The sequence below is a fragment of the Equus quagga genome, chromosome 19 (assembly GCF_021613505.1).
Source record: "Equus quagga isolate Etosha38 chromosome 19, UCLA_HA_Equagga_1.0, whole genome shotgun sequence".
Lineage (NCBI taxonomy): Eukaryota > Metazoa > Chordata > Mammalia > Perissodactyla > Equidae > Equus > Equus quagga.
Window position 1 is genome coordinate 6674846 of NC_060285.1, and position 20375 is coordinate 6695220.

General features: G+C 52.3%; 1 protein-coding gene across 3 annotated transcripts in view; it reads left to right on the forward strand.

The window, feature by feature from the left end:
* SCUBE1 (signal peptide, CUB domain and EGF like domain containing 1) overlaps positions 1 to 12348 on the forward strand; it is a 138960-nt gene extending 126612 nt beyond the window's left edge. For 2 of the 3 annotated variants that reach the window (XM_046646855.1, XM_046646856.1), the window contains 5 exons: positions 167 to 328; positions 2060 to 2257; positions 3881 to 4033; positions 4401 to 4480; positions 6252 to 12348. In XM_046646855.1, the coding sequence (XP_046502811.1) occupies positions 167 to 328; positions 2060 to 2257; positions 3881 to 4033; positions 4401 to 4480; positions 6252 to 6404 (746 nt within the window). In that variant the 3' untranslated portion in view covers positions 6405 to 12348. The remainder of the gene's footprint in view (positions 1 to 166; positions 329 to 2059; positions 2258 to 3880; positions 4034 to 4400; positions 4481 to 6251) is intronic. The other variant, XM_046646857.1, reaches the window with a different exon arrangement.
* Positions 12349 to 20375: the final 8027 nt, after the last annotated feature.

Here is a 20375-nt window from a genome sequence, read left to right on the forward strand (position 1 = left end):
ATGGATGGGATCAGGGCACAGAGGGGTCTGCCTGTTCAGGGGCTAGGTGAGAGGTCACTGGGTGGCGGGGAAGGCCTTGAACTCTGTGCTGAGACAGACCTCAAGGTCTGGGAGGCCCCGGGGAGAATGCCCGTCGCCCTTTCCCACCAACACCACACCCCCACAGTGCACTGCTCCCCGGGCCACCATTACAACACCACCACCCACCGGTGCATCCGCTGTCCCGTCGGCACCTACCAGCCCGAGTTTGGCCAGAACCACTGTATCACCTGTCCAGGCAACACCAGCACGGACTTCGATGGCTCCACCAACGTCACACACTGCAAGAGTAGGTGCTGCTCCTCCCGCAGCCGGGGGACTGGGAACGCTGGGAGGCACTTGGGGGCAGGTTGGGGGTGCAGGGTGAGCCCTGACCTCACATGGTGTCTGAGGGGAGACTGTGACTCCTCTCTGCTCCCTCATACCGATGCATCCCTCAGTGGGATGCCCACGGGAATCCTGCATCCATCCAGAGCCCTGTGGCACCAAGGGTGCAGCCTGGCCTGTCCCGCTCCTCAGAGCGACATGATTGCACCCATCCTGTGTGCCAGGCCAGGCCCTGCTCGAGCTCTGGGTCTCTAGAGGGAAAAGCCAGGCCCTGTGCCAGGGAGGGTGCAGAAGGCTTGTGGGGCAGCTGCCAAGGGCCAGGCCCTGCAGCTCTGAAGGCCACACCATCTAGACTGCCAACTGGGCACAAACTGACACCCTGAGCTGCGGGAAGCAGGATGCTAAGTGTGTACAAGGTGTGGAAGTGCAAGAAGAGGATCAGATGGGCTTCTCATGTGTACAAGCTCAGTTTAGCTAAAACAAAAGTGGACAGCATAAGACAGTTTGGGTAATAGATAATATCCAACTCCTTACTTAGCAAGACCTTTGGGGATAACAAGGAGGATGCTCTCTTTATTTCAGGTATTTTTAATTCATTTTTCAGAGTCCTTTGGGGCATATTTTCTGGTATTTTGCCCTTTTCCTAATCAGTGTCCAGCCAGTTATCCCTTTCCTGGGTTGCCGGTCATGTCTGGAACAGCCTAAAGGCACAGAAAGGGATTTAATCCTGGAGGTGGACGCCATCCCCTCTGCCCAGGGCTGCCTCCCACCTGGGCTCGTGGCCTCCGGGGGCAGGAGAGCAGGTGCACTGGTGGAGCTCGGTAGAGACACGGTTTTACACGTCCTAATGAGTAAAAGCAGGGAAACCAAATGGGAGGGAAGTTTCTGGAATAATAAGGTGAACATGAAACGTTTCCCAGAAATTTTGACTTGAGAAGATCTTTAAATGAAATGTATGAAAAAAATTAAGTCGATTTAATATTTATCTTCAGTTCTATTTGCAGAACTCAGGTTAAGGCTAGGAACTGTTTAGCTCATAAAAAGGTCACTTTTGGCCTCTTCAGGACACACAGTTTAGCTAAGAAGGAGAAGAAAGGGAGACACGTCTGTTTCCTCAGTGTGTTGCCTGCTTGTCCTCAGCCTTCCTGTTCCGTGGGGAGGGCGACCATGCTGGGCGCCTGGCAGGCACCCAGGGAAGGGGGCGGTGAAGGAATGGACAGAGAGTGAGTGGAGAGAAAGGGGAAGTTGGGGTTCCTGGGCTTTCACACCTGCAGCTTGGCTGCGACATGAGGAGGAGAGCAGGGGCCAGCGGGCAGAGCTGACACCTGCGGGGCCGCTGAGCGGGCCTTCCAGAGGGACGGCGGCTGCAGGCGGGAGGCGGAGACCAGGCCCAGGTGCAGGGTCAGGCGAGGCAGCCGAGGGTGCCCTGTAAGGGGACGCCCAGGCTGGGCCTCAGAGAGCCAGCACGGGAATGGGGCCCTGCCCTCCCGCTGAGGAGCAACCCAAGCAGGGTCCCCAAGAGAGGATGCTCAGGACCTGGCCAGCAGGCAGGGAGGGCCGGGTGGAGGTGAGCCAAGCTGGGGACGGAACACCTGCCAGCCCCGCCCTGGGCCTCCAAGGCTGTGGAGGGCCCACCGGCCAGGGCACCCCTCCAGCCAGGCCTGAGCAGGCCCACGGGCCACGGTGCCCACAGACCAGCACTGCGGCGGCGAGCTTGGAGACTATACGGGCTACATCGAGTCCCCCAACTACCCTGGCGACTACCCCGCCAATGCCGAGTGCGTGTGGCACATCTCGCCGCCCCCCAAGCGCAGGATCCTCATCGTGGTCCCCGAGATCTTCCTACCCATTGAGGATGAGTGTGGCGATGTCCTGGTCATGAGGAAGAGCGGTACGTGCCAGTTGAAGCGGGGCAGCGGGACCAGAGACAGCCTCAGCCGTGTTGCCACGCCCCTCATGCCCTCGGCACAGCTCCGCGGGCCAGGGAGCAGGTTGCCAGGGTGTGTCTGTGAGGCAGGGTCTAAGTCCACTTCTGTCTGACTCCAGGAGCTGGGCTTTACAGAGCTCTGTGGAAGGGTCCGAGAGCTGAAGGTGCGCCCTCAGCATGGGAATCAGGACCTGGTCAGGTCTGATCGCAACACTGACCACAAGCCAGTCTCTCATCCCAGTTGTCCCACTGTGTCCTGTCACACAGCCCAGAATGAAACCTCAGGAGCGACCCCCTACTCTGCAGGGCCTCCTCCCCGCTCTGAGTCTTGGGGGCGCTAAGAGCCAGCCTGTGCAGCACCCAAGACGCCCCAGGGTCAGAAGCGCTGTCCCTTCCCCTCCGTGAGCCCCAGCCTCCTGGCTCGTCACCCTGTCAGGGACTCATGGTGAGACTTCAGGCGATGGGCAGCACTGGCCCCTCAGCAGCAGGTGAGGACAAGTGTGCTCAGATGCCACAGCAGCAAGCAAGGCAGGAAAGCCCCATGTCCCCCCAAGGACCAGGTTAAATCCCTTACGGTGTGTGCCTAGGCTGGGCAACTCACTGCTATTGTAGGGCCCACATGGAGCAAGCTCCCGGTCAGAATGTTTGGGAAGAAGGAGGAGGACACAGGCAGACACAAAAGCGTGCCTGCCCACCTGGGCCTAGAGTGTCTCTGATACACAGAGACTGGCCAGAGGAGCGGCAGGTGGAGGGGGCTTCCATCCACTCTGTGCCCCTTTGCTCTGCTTAGGCTTCATTACCATGTGCAGTCATCACCCACTTAGTGTCGCTGAAGAGCCGGGAAGCCCCAGTGTGTGAATGGGAGGACTGGGGCCAGAAAGGGCAAGGCACCTGCCCGGGATCCCACAGCCAGTCAGGCCCAGCCAGGGACCATCCCCCGCCCCTTCTGGCACCAGCCTCCTTAGTGTCCCACATCCTCTCCACCATCTGCCCACAGGGCTGAGCTCTAGGGGACCCAGCCTCCCCCATCTCAAGGGGACCTCACGAAGGCTCTCCAGGGAGCAGTGAGGAGGTGGGGCACCCTTTGGCAAGCCCCAGGCACCCCAGGGATCAGCAGGCTCACCCTTGTTCATCTGCTCACAGAGGGAGGGGACTTCCCAAATCTGACCCCCCACCCCAGCCCTTGCCCTGTGCTGGGTACAGGCATGAGCCCTGTCCTTGAGGAGCAATTGGCTGGAGGGAGACAGTGACAACCCTACAGAGAGGGGCTATAATAAAGGGTTCGCCAGAGCACAGCAGGAACATAGTAGGGTGGAGATGGAGCAGTCGGGGAGGCTTCCTGGAGGAGGGTGCACAGAAACTGGTCTCAGAAGGATGAGTAGGAATTAGGGTTGAGGGTAGAGAAGGGCTTTTGAAGCAGAGGGAACAAGTATGGACTGGAGAGCTGGAATATTTGGGGGATGGGGCGTTGTGCGTGCTGGGTGGCTGACTGGGTGACGAGGGAGCCACCTGAGGCAGGAGGACGGGGCCAGGTGAGGAGCTGCGGCTCTGCGCAGCTCAGCAATGGCTGCCCCTGCCCCACCCCAGCCTCACCCACGTCCATCACCACCTATGAGACCTGCCAGACCTACGAGAGGCCCATCGCCTTCACCTCCCGCTCCCGGAAGCTCTGGATCCAGTTCAAATCCAACGAAGGCAACAGCGGCAAAGGGTTCCAGGTTCCCTATGTCACCTATGACGGTGAGTGTAGCCACACTGCGCCCAGCCCAGGCTGGCCCTGGGGACACAGACAAATCACACATCCTGGCTTCAGGGAGCTCCAGCCTGGTGGGGGCGAGGGTTGGCACAGATGCAGACAGGGGTACGGGTGGTGCAGATGAGAGAGCGGTTAGTGTGTCTGTGGGCTTCAGCAGGAGGCACTGCCCAAGCAGGGTTTTGAAGGTTAAGTAGGGGTTTTCCAGCTAGCCAAACCTCAAGGAGAACAGTTTGGGTGGAGGGTACAAAGGCACGGAGGCTGGAGCAGGGGCGGGCAAAGGCTGACGGTGAGAGGGAAGCAGACGTGTCTGGAGCCCTTCACCTTCCCCCTCCCCTGCTGGGGGATTCGCAGAGGACTACCAGCAATTAATAGAAGATATCGTGCGCGATGGGCGGCTCTACGCCTCGGAGAACCACCAGGAAATTTTGAAGGTGAGTGAGCCTCTTCATGGGAAGGGATCCATGCAGCCTGCGATGCTCCAGGGCCATCCCTGCCCCGGCCCCAACCCCTACCCGCCCCCCCCCCCCCCCCGAGAAGGGGGGGGGGGGGGATGGTGACAGGAGAGGAGAAGGTGACAGAGGGCCGGGAGGCTGAGTCCAGTGTATCTGTCCTTCTAGACCAGGAGATCTAAGACAAGCTGGTCTGGTGGGGTCTGGCCCAGACCCGGTGACGTGTCCTTGGCAGGTTCCTCACCAGCTCTCAGCCCCTCTCCTCATCTGAGAAGTAGGGGTAGTTTGACAGGGTGGTATCGTGAAGTCAGTGGGCTCCACCACTGCCTTTGGGACTGACTCCCTCCGCATCCTGCTCCTGGCCCTGAGAAGCAGAGCCACCTCACCTTGTCATCGAGGTGGCCTGGGGCCATCACACCGCAGGCACTGGCCAGATTAGGGCCCTGGGTTCTCACCATGAGAGGCTGGATCCAGAGCTTTGCTTGGGCCCTGGGGCTCTGGCCATGGCTCAGGCTCTGGGCAGACAGCACCCCAGCCTGGGAGCCAAGGGTGGGGTAGAGGGCTAGAGCGGGGCTAGGCCAGTCAGCCGGCTGACTCCTGCTCCAGCCAGGTGGCCCTGGGCGAGCCCTCTGAGCTGCGCCTCCGCGTCTGAGAAACAGGGACCGCTCGCAGAGTTGGGGGCTTCCAGCCCCAGGCCTGGTGCACTCCTGCTGCGCTCAGGCTGACCTGAAAGTCCCAGAGCGAGAAGCTTCTCACTTCCCTCCTCAGGTGCAGACCTGTTTACCGGGAACAAGAGGGTCGTCCCAGTGAGGATAGCGGGACAGTGAGGATATGCGACAGTGAGCAGGGCTCTGCTGGGGCTCCAGGAGACCTCAGCCAGGCCTCAGCCCTGCTCCTCAGGTCCTCCTCCAGGGGGCCTCAGCCAGGCCTCAGCCCTGCTCCTCAGGTTCTCCTCCAGGGGGCCTCAGCCTTGCTCCTCAGGTCCTCCTCCAGGAGGCCTCAGCCCTGCTCCTCAGGTCCTCCTCCAGGAGGCCTCAGCCAGGCCTCAGCCCTGCTCCTCAGGTCCTCCTCCAGGAGGCCTCAGCCAGGCCTCAGCCTTGCTCCTCAGGTCCTCCTCCAGGGGAGCCTTGCCCCACTTTACAGATGATGACCCTGGACTCAGAGAGGAGCCCCAGCCAGTAAGTGACAGAGTATAGATGGCGTCTGCCCCTCCAGATGCCGTTCTGTGAGCCCAGCCTCTGGCCGCCTGTGCTGCTCACACCCTCCCAGCTCACCTGGATGGGGCACCCCTGCGGCCCAGAATGCCTGCTCTCATTCGTGCAGCCCTAAGAGGAGGGTGGTTGCCCCTCCCACAGATGAAAACTGAACTTCAGAGCAGCGGAGCCGCTTCCCTAGGCCAAGGTGTAGGCGCCTCCAGAACCTGTGCTCCCTGCTCTGGTTCTCTGGTTTTCAACAAGTGGTTTTGTTTTATTTTTGAAGCATAACCCTTTTTAAATAAAATATTGGAACCCCAAGTGTTAAAACCAATAGATTATTTAAAAACCAATTAAACTATTAAAATGAAAAAAACTGTTCATGGCAGAGAGTTTGTGGAGTCCTGAAACCCACCAGCCAGCCCTCCTCTCCCCCTCCCCCATCCTGAGACACCCGCAGGCCCCTGCAGGCCCCGGCCGGCCTAGCCCCAGGCCTCCTCCCCCTGACCTCGCCCCCAGCCCCACCCTTGGTCTCAGCCCGGCCTCAATGTATCTTGCAGGACAAGAAGTTGATCAAGGCCCTCTTCGACGTGTTGGCCCACCCCCAAAACTACTTCAAGTACACAGCCCAGGAGTCCAAGGAGATGTTCCCGCGGTCCTTCATCAAACTGCTGCGGTCCAAAGTGTCCCGGTTCCTGCGGCCCTACAAATAACGCTGGCGGAGCTGCGCTGCCGGGGTGGCGGTGTCCTGGGGAGGGCTGGGAGCTCCTGCCCTCCACAGTAGGAGCTGAAAGGCGGCTCCGCGCGCCTCCACGTTGCCTTGGGAAATCACCACAGCGTCTGCCCTTCAGGAAACCCTGAGCAGCTCGCGGAGGGCGAGACCGTGCCCAGGCAGAGACCCCCGTCCGGCTGCACTCCTCTGATGTCCGCCCCACTGGGAAAACATTGCTTAAGGCAGCCTTTCTCCCTCTCTCACCCTTGGCCTGTTCATTTCCAGGACACCAAGTGCCCTCTCCGGAGCCGGCACTGGTGGATGCTGCCTGGGCCAGGATGCTCCATGTCACCACAAGGGTGGTCTGGGCAGAGTGCACATTTGGAAAGTGCATGCGACTCCACCTGAGGCTTCAGGAGAGAGGAGAGTGGCTGCCGCTGTCGCTGTCTCAGGGGAGGCTCTCGGAGGCAAGCCCAGCCATGCAAGGAGAGTGTGTGAAGGATGGTCTGGTGGGCTTGATAAGCTGGTGCCGATGGCTGCAGGGCGTCCACACCCGCCAACACCCCTGGCCACAGGCCCAGGACACTGGCACCGTGTCATTGGGCTCTAAGGATTCTGTGATGGGGCAGAAGAGAGCTGCTAGGGGGGGAACCTGTAGATTTGTGCTTTCCCTTGATAGAGCATCTAATTAAGTACTATATATATATATAAATATAAAGATAAATATATATAAACTTCTATTTGTGGGTACTTTAGGGAAATTCTCTCTAGTAACTGTAAATGTTAATTGCAGCCCCACCTCTTCTCCCACGAGCCAGTGTGAGCCCAGCTATTGCCAGCTGCCTGACTGATTAAACTACTCTCCAGACACTTGCTACCTCTGTTTACGTGAGGCCGCAAGCCCACAGGCCTGGGGAGAAGGCAGGCTGGCCCTGGACACACTTTGGATGCAAAATCTTTGGGAACTGGGCTCCAATGCTTTGCTGGAGTGTTGCCCTCAGATGGAACTTGATGGAAGGCAGCTTCTCCTTGGACCCCTTCCTGGGAGTGCAGGGGCCAGCGGTAAACTTTGGAAAGGTCCTATGTCTGACCTGGAGACCATGACCTTGGGGTCCATGCTGTGCCTGCATGCCACCAGCAGGCCAGGCCTTTCCCATGCGAGCACAGGCTGTGTGACCACGAGGGGCCTCAGAGAGCATCAGCCACTCCTTTAGTTGACCGGTGAGGAAACAGGCCCAGGGAGGGCTGGTGGCTGCTCCCAGGCAGAGGCGGCCAGCTGTCAGGAGGCCTGGCTCCCAGTACACTCTTCTTTCTGCTGCGCCATGTTGCCTCCCTCTCAGTGTCTCTCTTTAAAAAAGAAAAGTCTGGAGTTTGACCAGGTTGCATGGTGTTCCTCTCATTCAGGAAGCCAGCGCCTGGGCTAGCTCTCGCGAAGACCTCTGACGTGCTGAGGTGTTGCCTGCCACCAGACCGCTGACTGCCAGCTGTAGCACACGCGTAGGAAGTGATCTGTGTTTTTAGGGTCAACAAATATTCAAAACTCCAAGGAACATGGGAGAATCTTAAGATGAACTCCAATCCCCATTTCTAGGTGGCTGCCTCTAGGCGGTTTCCTCTCCTCACCCCAGACCCAGGCTGACCCAGTTGGAGATGAGCACAGTTTGAGAAGTGCCTCTGGCACGTGGAGATTGAGGGCAGACGAGACTCAGGGTTTGGTGACAAGGCAGGTCATAACAAATTTTACAATCCAGAAAAGGGCGTGGAACTCAGGAATCATTCACAGCCATTACCTGCATCAGCACTGGCAAGTCCCCAGGCCGGCTGGTGCTGCCATCTGCACCTCCTCTGCCAAAATCCAACCCAATTTGGAAGGGGCTGCATGGTGGGTAGGTCAGTGTCAGCTGATGAACCCTGTCAGGGCCACACTGCCCCTGCCCTGGTCACGGGCCTTGAAGGCCAGCCTAACTTTCCAGAAAGGGGCCTGTCTTCCCTTGTCAAGCCATTGGTCATCCCCATAAATTAGATGAGCTCTCCAGAATGAGCCCCAGTAACGGCTACCCAGGGGAGGGGCCAGGGAGGGTTTTTAATTCCCTCAAAATCCCCACAGATGACCAGAAAGAGCCCTCACCTCTCCTGAACTCTTCCTGCTGCTCCTTTGAGTAGCTTCTGGCAGTTGCCACCCACATACCCAGTAATCCGCTGTTTCAGTGGGAGTCAACCCACGTTCTGCAGCTCTCACCACCACTGTGGTCAGACCCTACCCAGTGTCCCTTGGGCAGAGCAGGACAAGGGCGGACTCAGATGTGGGGCCCCTTGCCCTTCAAGTGTACCAGGTAGCCTGCAGCCCAAATTCACCAGCTGCCCACGCAGTCACCATCCAGCCCTCCTTCCCCAGTAAAACCACCTCCCACACCAGCAGGGGGACTCCAAGTGCAGGGGTGCAGTCTGTCACCAATTTCCATGTCAGCTTCCAGCCCCACAGTGGGGAGCTTGGGGGTCCCACCTGTTAATCCCAGAGCTATTCCTATTCCTCGGGGCCTGTGGTCCTGGGAGATCTCCCCAGCGACAAAGCACATTTCTCCATGTTTCCATGTTGTGGAAGCTGATGGTAAATTGGCTGACACAAGGGGGCCTTTTCACCTGGTTCCAGGTGGAGGTGGAGAGAAAGGGGATGCTGACAAGCACTGGGCCCAGGTAGGGTGGATCCCCAAGATGAATCCCGAAGAGGATGGAAGCTGAGGACAGTGGTGCAGGAGTCCTGTGCTGCCCAAGGGACAAGCAAGACAGAGAGAGACTGAGCCAAAAGGAGCATGTCACACCCCTGGACCAGACACTGGCCGTGAGCTGCCATAGACCCACCCTGACCTTGGCCCACATGGACCCTCGGTGGCTGGCCAATCAATAAACTCCAAGGAAAGGAGCAAAGTAATAAGCTTCTGGAGGCAAAAGCCTGTCCCATTGGCCAGGACTAAAAGCAGGTGCCAAGGCCTGGAGGTTCTGATGAGCTCGGTTCTGCTTCTAGTGGAGCGTGGCACTGGGGCAACTGAGAAGCTCTGAAGATGGCAGTGGAGGACCGCGGTGCCCCAGCACCGATCACTGGGGCACCCAGAAGTGGTGGGCCTGGAAGGAGCCCATCTGCCGTGCGTCCCTGGCATCTCCTGGCATTCGCTGCTTCCATGGAAACATGCCAAGGAAAGGGAAAGACTCTGCCTTGAGGTTTAGTGGCCAGCCACGCCCTCAGTGAGTGCGTGTTGAGGTGGCCTCCTCTGCTTCCCCAAACAGGCTTGTTTTCCCCACATTCCTCTCCTGCCTGAGCCAGAGCCTTGCAGCTATAGCCCTGTGCTGGCCTCTCTCGTCGCCCGGGGCTCTCCGTCTAATCTCACAAACAGTGGACTCAGCCTCTGCACCCTCACCCCCCAGCTCGCATCTGCCAGTGACCTCCTTCCTCCCAGATCTGGTTCCCCAGGGGGTGGCCTTCCCCAGCTCCCCCCACCTCTGTGGTCACAGACTCAAGGAGGCATGGGACCCGCAGTGGCGGCCTCGGGAAGCATTCCTTCCTGCTCTCTGGTAGTGTGGGACACACAGAGAAAGCAGAACTGAAACCTGGGCCAAAAAGTGCCCAGAAAGCAACGGCCCCAGAGGCCGGCTTTGAAAGAGAGAGCCTCTTTCCCCAACCTCTTAAAACCCCTGTCCTGCCTGAACCCTCATTCTCCCAGACACACAGCCAGGTCACCCATTTTCCACGACAAGAGACCCCCGGCCTGCAGGAGCTGTAGTGGGTGCCTACGTGACATCCTGGGACTTGAGTAATTATTCTAGCACCTCCACCCACCCCCGGCAGCAAAGTAAGATACTAAACTAACTTAGGTCATTTAGCAGGCATTTGCTGAGCACCTACTGTGTGCTCGGCTCCTAGAAAGGCAGAGACCACAGCCAGGGGCTCTGGGGATCACCTGGAAGACCCTCTTGTCACAGAGATAAAGGTGATCAGGCTGTCTTGGGGGTGAGCAGAGCCCAACGCTCTCATCAGGAGAAGGCAGTCCTTCCCTCCAGCGCCTCCTGGGACCCTGAGTGGGGAGGGAGGGCGTCTGCAGAGGGGGCAGAGCAGAGCCAGGGTCACCGACCTCCATTTTGATGTCCGGAAGGAGAAGCTGCAGCCAGCCCAGCGTCACAATGCTGCCGCCCTTCTCCACCAGCAGAGAGAGATGCACAGAGGCCAAGACTGCCGAACTTGGGACCCTCGCCAGCAGGCCCAGGACAGCGGTCTCTGCCCCATGCATTGCCCACTGCCTGCACCTGGCACAGCCGGTGCTCCAGAAAGGAGGTTCCTTCCTTGTCACCCAGGGACCCCAGCTGTTTTTACCTCCTTTACTCCATACTTGGAAGTTTAGTCAACCTAGTAAACTGCATCTTATATCAAGGACCCTTTTCTTCACCAAAGATACCCATGGTGGCAGCTCAGCCCTTCTGACCAGATGACAGCACCAAGCTGACATCATTCAGGCCAAAGGCAGATGAACTTGATGGTTGAGACACACTGTCTATCCCACACATGAAGATAGAGCAGATAGCTCCTATTCTCCTTCAACTGCCTCTGCCCCTGCAGCACCTGCAGATCGACAGCCCCTCTAGGAGTAAGTCCTGAGCACCTACTGTGTGCCAGGCACAGGGCTGGCATGGAGCTGGAGTCTGCTTTATCCAGCCTGCCTTGCTTCTTGGAGAGGGCACCAGGAGGGGGTGAGTCCTCCCCGGGCACAGACGACTCAGGCACAGCCACACGCTCCCTCCCAGCACCCTGCAAGATGGCCCCCAAAGAACAGGACCCTTTGTTTCCCTAAGGCCTCCCCAGCCCCGAGATGACCCTCTAAAGTGAGGCTCTGAAATTCCAGCTCTCAGCAGGAAGCAATGAAGGGCCATCGTCCGCCTGCTTGCCAGGCGCAGGGCTCAACCTTTAACGTATGCACAAACCATCCTCCAGGCCCTGTGAGGTGGGTGGGGCTAAACTTGTTCTTCACTTGTGGAGACTGAGGCTCTGGGAGGCCAAGTGACATGCCCAAGGCAAATAGTAATTCATGGAATTGAGAGTCAAACCCAAAGCCATCTAATCCCAAAGTAGGAAATGTCTCTGTGAAATGTTCGTAACTGAATCTTACAGACTGGGAAACTCGGAGATCAGCTCAGGCAGTGGAGCTTCGGGGGCGGGCAGATGAAGGCCAGAGAGAGGGGAGGACTAGGAGGGTTGTGGGTGGCGGGGCTTCCTGACGTTCCCTCCCTCCAGAACAAGCACTGAAAACTCATTCAGAGAAAGGGTTTCTGCCTCCTCCCTGGGTGGACAGGTCTCTTCCATTCAACTCAGAGCCCACGCAGTAGGCTAGTCCGGCTCCCCACTCACGCTGAGTGGTTCCCACCGCTTTCAGCCGAGGCCCTGTGCAACCCTGGATACATGCTGGGGCCTATCCCCCATTTGCCCCTATTTCAGCCTCGAGCACACGCACATCAGAGTTGTGGGTGTCCCTCAGCAGACAGTGCGGTGGGAAGTAGGGCGAGAAAGAGAAAGCTGACAGATGCCAAGTATTTTGTTTTTCAGTCCAGGAGCCACACAGATCTGTGGAGAAACATCGTATCCCTCTGAGATCAGAACCTTAAACAGTCTGAGCAGACCCGGTCCATGTTGCTCTCGGAACAGGGTATCCGCAGACCACTGGTGGGGGGTGATGGCAGTGAGGGACCAGAGAGCTGAGCCCTTGTGCCTGCGCCTTCATTCTGGGTGCCCGTGAAGGCACCGGACTGTCCAGGCGCTTTGGCCATCACTCTGCCCACAAGAGTGACAGATATCAGTGTAACCATGTTTTTCTTTTAGTTGCCTCGAATATTCAAAGTCTTGTTTTCTCCATCGTGTTCATACATATGCATGTAATTAAACATTTGTGAAAATCACTTTAATAATAAACAGGAAATGAACTTAAATACTGCTCTTTCATTCATCAGAAGTCATGATATAAAGGAAAAAGATACCTGGAATCAGAAAAGAAACTAATTTTTTTCCGACATTCCCTGGCTGTCCTGAGGGCTGAAAATAAAGGAGCCACGGTAGCTTCCAGAAGGCAGAGCAGTGAGCTTGTGATCTGCATGTGGAGGGCACCCAAAGTTAGGGAACAGACGTGTTCTTCAGTGAGCTGGCAGAAAGTAACATTTGTGTGTTTCAAATTCCATTTCTCCTCCTGACTGGCCTGATGAAACGGGAGATGGTCCTCCACACCGGAACTTCTATCTGGGAGCCACAGTCGCTGAGCCCCAGGGATCTGGGACCCCTCGAAACTGGATGCACAACCAATACTGTGTGTGTGCACACATGCGTCCATTTCTCTGGGAACACGATCCATGGCTTTCATCAGATTCTCAAAGAAATCTAGAACCCCAAAAAGGCTAATAACCACTACGCTCCTCAATAATGTGGAGAACCCTCTGGCATCAGGCACTCAACAGGAGAAAAAAAAATTTATCAATGATATTAACTGATATTAATGATATAAATGATATTAATTAAATGATACTAATTAATATTCCAAATAAGTGATGATAAAGACCAGGTTTTTTCTTGGTTTAACACAGCGATTTGAAAGTCTAAGGAAACTTCTGGGAATATACTCAAAAGAATTGAAAGGAGCGTCTTGAAGAGCTGTTTGTTCCCACGTTCATATCAGCAGCACTCTATTAGCCAAAAGGTGGAAGCACCCCAGGTGTCCATCAGTGACTGATTGGACAAACAAAACATGGTCTATCCAGGCAACGGAACATAACTCGGCCTTAAAAAGGAATGAAGTTCCGACACGTGCCACAACGGGGGTGAACCTTACAGACATCACGCTAAGTGAAACAAGCCAGTCACAAACGACCAACATTATATGATTCCACTTATATGAGGTACCTAAAATAGTAAAATTCATAGAGACAGAAAGTAAGACGGTGGTTGCCAGGGGCTGGGGTGAGGAGGGGTGGAGTCGTTTCGTCGGCACAGAGTTTCAGTTGGGGAAGATGAAAAAGTTCTGGAGGTGGATGGCGGTGATGGTTGCACAACAACGTGAATGGACTTAATGCCATTTAACTGTGGGTTTTCTAATGGTTAAAATAGTAAATGTTATGTATACTTTACCACAATCTTTAGAAGGTCTAAGGAGGAGACCACAGTGACGTCCTGTGAGAACACAACAGGCTTGATATTTCTACCAAATTTCTACCAAAGCTCCCACGAAGACAGGATCAAAAGATTAGGCCTCTTTGGACAGGAAAATGAGCTGAGGAGCAGCGTAGCCCAGCTCACAGATGGGAGGGAAATGTGGAGGGGTGTGTGGACTGACTGACTGCCCAGATTCCAAAGTCCAAGATGAATTCCCGATTCCTCGCAGAGCAGAAGGCCCACGTTGCAGCTTGTTCCAGCCTCGCTCTGAACGGCGGAGATTCAGGAGGAGGCCACCTCTGGGCCCGCCTGGGGCTCACCTGTTCCACGTTGCAGGATTCCAGGACTCTCTCTGAATTCTGACAGCAGCAATCAAATTCAGGCATCTTGGTGTATAAAGTGTGGATGTCATCTATTGCTTTTTCTTTCCATTTTAAGATCAAGAGATTAAATATATATCTGCACAAATAAAATTCACATTTTAAAGCAGTTGTTCTTAACAAGCAAGCTTCTGGAGGATGAGCATGAATAATATTTTGCCAATAGATTGAAAATTTAGATGGCATCGACAAATGCCGTAAAAAATCCCCTAATTTACCAAATGACACAGAAGAAATAGAAAATTAGAGTAATCTTATGACTCATGACTGAATCTATAATGTAAAACTTTCCTATAAGAATATATGGAAAAGCAAGTAGTTCAAAAGGGCCAAGACCCTTTTGCAGAAGAAGGATAATTTGAAAGAATTAACCCAAGCAGGTATCTAGTGCTGCTAAAATCTAGAGAAATGAAAACTGGATGGAATCTGTGCAGAGATGAGCAACTGAGCGGCTGAACACAACTGAGCCTAGAGAGAGATCTGCACATATTTGGAATGACGGCATGGCATTGCGTGTCAGTGGGGAACAATTAACTTTTCAATAAGTAGTGATGGGAAAATTGCTTATCCATGTCAGAAAAGTGGAATTGGGTCCCTATCCCATACCTTACACAGAAAATCAATTTCAGATGTGTTAAGAATTAAATATGGAAAGAAAACTTAAAAACTTTTAGAAGAAGATCTAGGAAAATATATTTCTGACTTTAAGCTAGGAAAGATTTCTTAAACAAGACATGAGAAGTACCAACAATGAAAGAAAAGATAAATAAACTTTACTACATTAAAATTTAAAAATTCTATTCTTGAGAAGGTATTATACTGAGAAAAGATGAGGCTAACTGGCAGAAGACACCTGCAACGAGTATAGCTGACAACGGATAAGTATAAGAATAGATAAAGAATAGATAAAGAAGATAAAGAACTCCTACAAACAAGAAAAAAGCCAAATGCCTCAATAATAATAATTTTTTTAAAAACCAAAGTCATGTATAGGCATTTTACAAAGGAATAAACAGGACGGCCAATTAACATTTGAAAAGTTGCTCAGCCTCATTAATAAAAATAGAAATACAAATGAAGACAACAAAGAGACACCATTGTGGCATTAGGTTGGCAAAAATTAGCTCTGATTATAATAAGAGTCAGAGAGGATCTGGATCACTTCTACAAAGTATAAATGGAGAAGCTCTTACACATATGCGCCAGGTGTCGATACAAATCATCTATAATCAATTTATAAATCAAAATTGGGGTGAATTTATTATGAGCCAAGTCTGAGGACTATAGCCCGGGGCCTTCTTTCTCCAAGGAAGGAAGGGCACCAAAGAAATGGGGAGTACAGAGTGGTTATATACTGTCTTGGAGCAAAGAGCATCCATCACATATGATAGGAATGTCCCTTTTACAAAAGTCACAAGATCGCTTTGCTGGCACCGCAGTTCAGTGAACACAGCAGCTCGGTGGTCACAAGGTGCGCACAGCAGGTGGGTAATTAATCCTTAGTTTCTAGGAAGAGATGCTTATCCTTAAGGGAATGCCAATACAGGGGGAAGCTGCATCCCTATCTTTAAGGGCATCATTCTTGTCTTTGGGACATCGTGAATGTTTAAAGCAGATGTACGAGGCATGCCCAACAGGCCACGTCAGGCCCTTCTGCAGAAACAAGGTCAGGCCAGATTAGTTTTAAACCAAGTGGCTTCCTCATATACTCGGATATATCCTATTGCTTTTCGTTTATTTATCACGGGAAACATACAACAATATTAGTAGCTTCATGTTTATGAGAGCAAAAAACTGCAGGTAACCAAATGTCTATCAGTGGAAGGTTGTGGTGTAGTCACACAATTAAATATATAGCAGGGAAAATTCACTAACTATTGCTTCATGCAACAACAGAGATATGTCTTAGAATGTGCAGGAACAAGACCAGGATGTCTGGTCCCATAATTGCACTGGAGTCCTACCCAGGACAATTAAGCAAGAAAAAGAAATCAAAGACGTCCGGGTTGGAAAGGAAGTAAAACTTTCTTTGTATGCAGATGGCCTGATCTTGTTTCTAGAAAATCCTAAGGAATGCACCAAAAAAGCTATTAGAGATAATATATGAAATCAGCAAGGTTACAGGGTATGAGATTGATATGCAAAAAACAATTATATTTCTATGTACCAACAGTGAATAACCTGAAAATGAAATTAAGAAAAAATTCCGTTCACAATAGCATCAAAAAGAATAAAATACTTAGGAATAAACTTAACAAAAGAAGTGTAAAACTTGTACAAAAACGGGCTGGCAGTTCCTCAAATAGAGTTAGTGTATGACCCAGCAATTCAACCCTAGATATACATCCAAGAAAATTGAAAATGTGTTAACACAAAAATTTGTACATGAATAGTCATAGCAGCTTTATTCATAATGGCCAAAAAGTGGAACAGCCCGTATGTCCATCAACTTAACAACACACAAAAAAAATGTCTGCCCACACAACGGAGTATTATTCAGCCATATGAATGAATGAGGTACTGATAGTTGCTAACTACAAATGACCCTTGAAAACATTATGCTAAGTGACAGAAGCCGGTCACAAAAGCTGTATAGTGCATGTTTCCATTTTTATGAACATCCAGAATAGGCAAATCCATAGAGATGGAAAGTGGATTAGTGGTTGCCAAGGGCTGGGGTTTTGGGGGAGGAAATGTTGAGTGACTGCCAGTGAGTATAGGGTTTCCTTTTGGTGTGATGGAAATGTTCTGGAATTAGATGGTGGTGGTGGTTGCACACCATGTAACCTTATGAATATATTAGAAACCACTGAATCGTATACTTTAAAAGGGCGAATGTCATGGTATATGAATTATTCTCTGTGATACAATAAGAAATATGTATTTGGTCTTTGTCTCAGTTCCTGGAACACAGCTCCTAAAACCCTTGGAGTCTCCACGTGGTGTGTCTTTGTCTGCTCCTGAATGACTGACTATGACTGGCGGCCCCTAGGCAGCTTCAGGGTGGGCTGGTCACCAGAAATACGAAGGCGCGATTGGAGCGGTGGAACTTTCAATTCCACCCGTGCCCTATGGCCAATGACTTAATCAATCGTGCCTAAGCAATGGAGTCTCCCTAAAAACCCCGAAACAAAGAGGGCCCGAGAGCTTCCCCACGGTGAGGTGCTGGGAGGGCGGTGCCCTCAAAAGGGCACAGAAGCCCCGCGCCTTCCCCGTACCCTGCACTGTGCGTCTCTCCATCTGGCTGTTCCCGAGTTGTATCCTTTATAATAACCAGTAATAGCAAGTAAAGCATTTCCCTGAGTTCTGTGAGCTGTTCGAGCGAGTTATCAAAGCCAAGAGGAGGCCATGGGAACCCCCTGAATTTACAGCAGCTTGGGCAGAAGCAGGGCGACAACCCGGGACGCGTGAGTGACATCTGCAGTGGGGGCCATCTTGGGGACTGGGCCCTTAGTGGGGTCTGCGCTAACTCCAGGTAGAGAGTGTCAGGGCTGAACTGAATTATAGAGAGTCAGAAGATTGGTGTGGGGGAAAAAACCCAAACATTTGGTGTCAAAAACAGTTCAGATCCAAACAAAACAAAACACCATAATGTGGAGCAAAGAAAAAAAGTCCCATACGATCATCGTGCCGTATCTTTAATCTCAAAAACAAGCAAAACGAAACACTATATTGTTTAATTAAAAATACATTCACGTGTGATGAAAGACTTTTTTAAAGCATGGAAATAATAAACATGCAATCCCGTCCAAGGCTGAGATGGAGGTACAGGAGACGAAGATGAAAGGGAGGAAAGTACCACTGCTTGGCTTAACTCCTTACACACAGCTTCACCTGTAACTCTGGATGAGTTCAATATTTTAAAGGCTAACAAGGGGAGAAGCAGGGTCTTAACACATTTCCTTAGGAAGACGCCATGTTGGAGACCAGCCTCCGGTCTCTCGGTCAGACAACCCCCCAGCTTTCTCCCCCAGCGAGGAAGCAGGTCGCCATCTCTGGCTGAGGGACAGGTGAAGTCATCGTCTTGGGTTCAGGCTCCACGGTGTATGAAAAACACATTTGCCACGAGCACCCTCAGCACAGCTCCCGGCAGGAGAAGCTTTCAGAGACCAAAGGTCCCCCTGGGCTTGCGATTCCAATTTTTGGAACGGAAAGGTCCTTTTTTTAATTCTTCTTCCCCCCCCCCCCCATTCTGTTTCTCTCTCCTCTTTTCCCTGGGGGGGGGGGAGGGGGGGCCGGGGAGCAGAGATGTAATCTTATGTTGATTAAGTTGCACAATCACTGGCTCCTTAAGGAGGTAACATTTCAGCTGAGACCTGGAGAATGCACTGGAATTAAGGAGGAGGGAGGAGGGTGAGGGAAGAGGGAAGGCAGAAGGAACAGCACGTGCGAGACCCCTGAGACAGTGATGGGATGCCCTCCAAGAGCTGAAGAAGGCCAGCGAGGCAGGGCTCAAAGAAGGAGGGGAGGCGTGTGGTGAAAGGAGGCTGGAGAGGTCAGCAGGCTGGACCACGCCCGGCCTTGGAGGTCACGTGAAGGGCTGGGTTTTTAATGCCTGGGCACTGGGTAACCTCAAAAGTAGGGATCTGATCCAATTGGATTTGCATTTGGAGAGGAGAATGCTCAACAGGTCAGCCCTGTCAGAGGGATGGGTCAGGGACATATGTTCACATGACCGAACCAGTGCCTGAGAGCACCACTGAGACTCAGACTCCCTTCCCCAGTGGGAGCGGATCCCTGGGAGGATGTAGGCTGGGGCTGTTGCAACTATTTTATCACTACAAGGGGATAGCCTATGGGAGAATGAAGCCAATAGAGAGAAGAGCAGAGCTGAGAGACAAGACAGAAAAACTGGATCCTGGTGATGTTGTTTGTGCCCCTTGATCAAGCTGGACCTGAAACCCACATGAACTCCTTTGTGATGTGCTATGTGGGAGTTCTGGCTGCCATAACAAACTTCCATAGACTCGGTAGCTTAAACAGCAGAAATTTATTTTCTGGAGGCTGGGAAGTCTAATATCAAGGTGCCGGCCCATTCAGTTCCTGCTGAGAGTTCTCTTCCTGACTTACAGACAACCACCTTCTCACTGTGTCCTCATTTGGTGGAAAGAGAGTGCTCTGGCATCTATTCCTCTCCTTGTAAGGGCACCAGCCCTATCGGATTAGGACCCCACCCTTTGACCTCATCTAACTTTTATCACCTCCTCACAGCCTCTATCTCCAAATACAAGTCACACTGGGGTTTAGGGTCCCAACATATGAATTTGGAGGGAACACAAATATCCAGTCCCTAACATTGTGTGAGCCAATAAATACCTTTTTTCCTTAAGCCAGTTTGACTCGGATTTACTGTCCCTTGGAGCAGCTACACTCCAGACTGATAGACAGGAGGAGGGAGATGGGAGTGTCAAAGATGACAGATAGGTTTTCAGCTAGTGCATCATATGGTGGCTCATACTAAAATAATTATTATAAAAATGATACATACTATTAGGCATAAGACTATAAGGCATGATAAATAATATAACATTATTCATGATGATCGGGTCTGTGAAGTAGATAATAATTCTGACCTAATTACCGTATAACATCTTTATGTACCGAATACTCACAGCGAGGTCCTGCTGCCCCTGGCTGCCTGCCACCTGAGGGGCTCCTGATCTGTGGCTACAAATTGCATGGGGCTTTGAGGAGGTCACAGGGTAGGTGTGCGTGAGACACGGGTGGGGGATGCAGGCTGCATGGTCCTGCTGCAGAGCACATAGAGAAGTCTGGACACTCGGGGCAGCGGTTACGTCCCCTCTTGGATGGTATAAATCCACCGTTTTGTATTTTTATTTTGCCTAGTAGTTTTTCTTATTGTGCAATAAACCTTCCCAGGAGCAATAAACGTAAAAAAAGAAGCCCACATTTAACTTAAAATTAGGTTCTGAATTTCCATTTCTCAAAGTTGATTATGAAACTGAAACTTCCACAGAATGTTTGTCAACTTTTACCTCCCACCACCGGGGCCAAAGAGGTGTCCCTAACCTCAAACCAAACCAGGTGACACAGCTCTGACACAGAGGCATCACATCTACTTCAAAAGTTAGTCCTTATTTTAAGAAGACTGTGTCAGGAAGTGAATTCACATGTGCGGTGCAGAAGTGAGTTGCCATATCACTGTGTAAATCATGATTTCATTTAGATCAAATGACTTTTTCTACATTAATTTCACTCATTTTTCTAAGTCCAAGTTCTCTTGTGTTCCTATTGACAAATAAAAATGGCAAGCAATAGCATATATTGGAGAATATGAGGAAGCCATTTGGTGTAAACCTAATTCGGCCTGACCTTGTCTTTCCAAAAGGGCCTGACCATGCATTGTATATCTGCTTTAGATATTCCCTATGGCAAGAGCAAAGGCCCTTGAGAT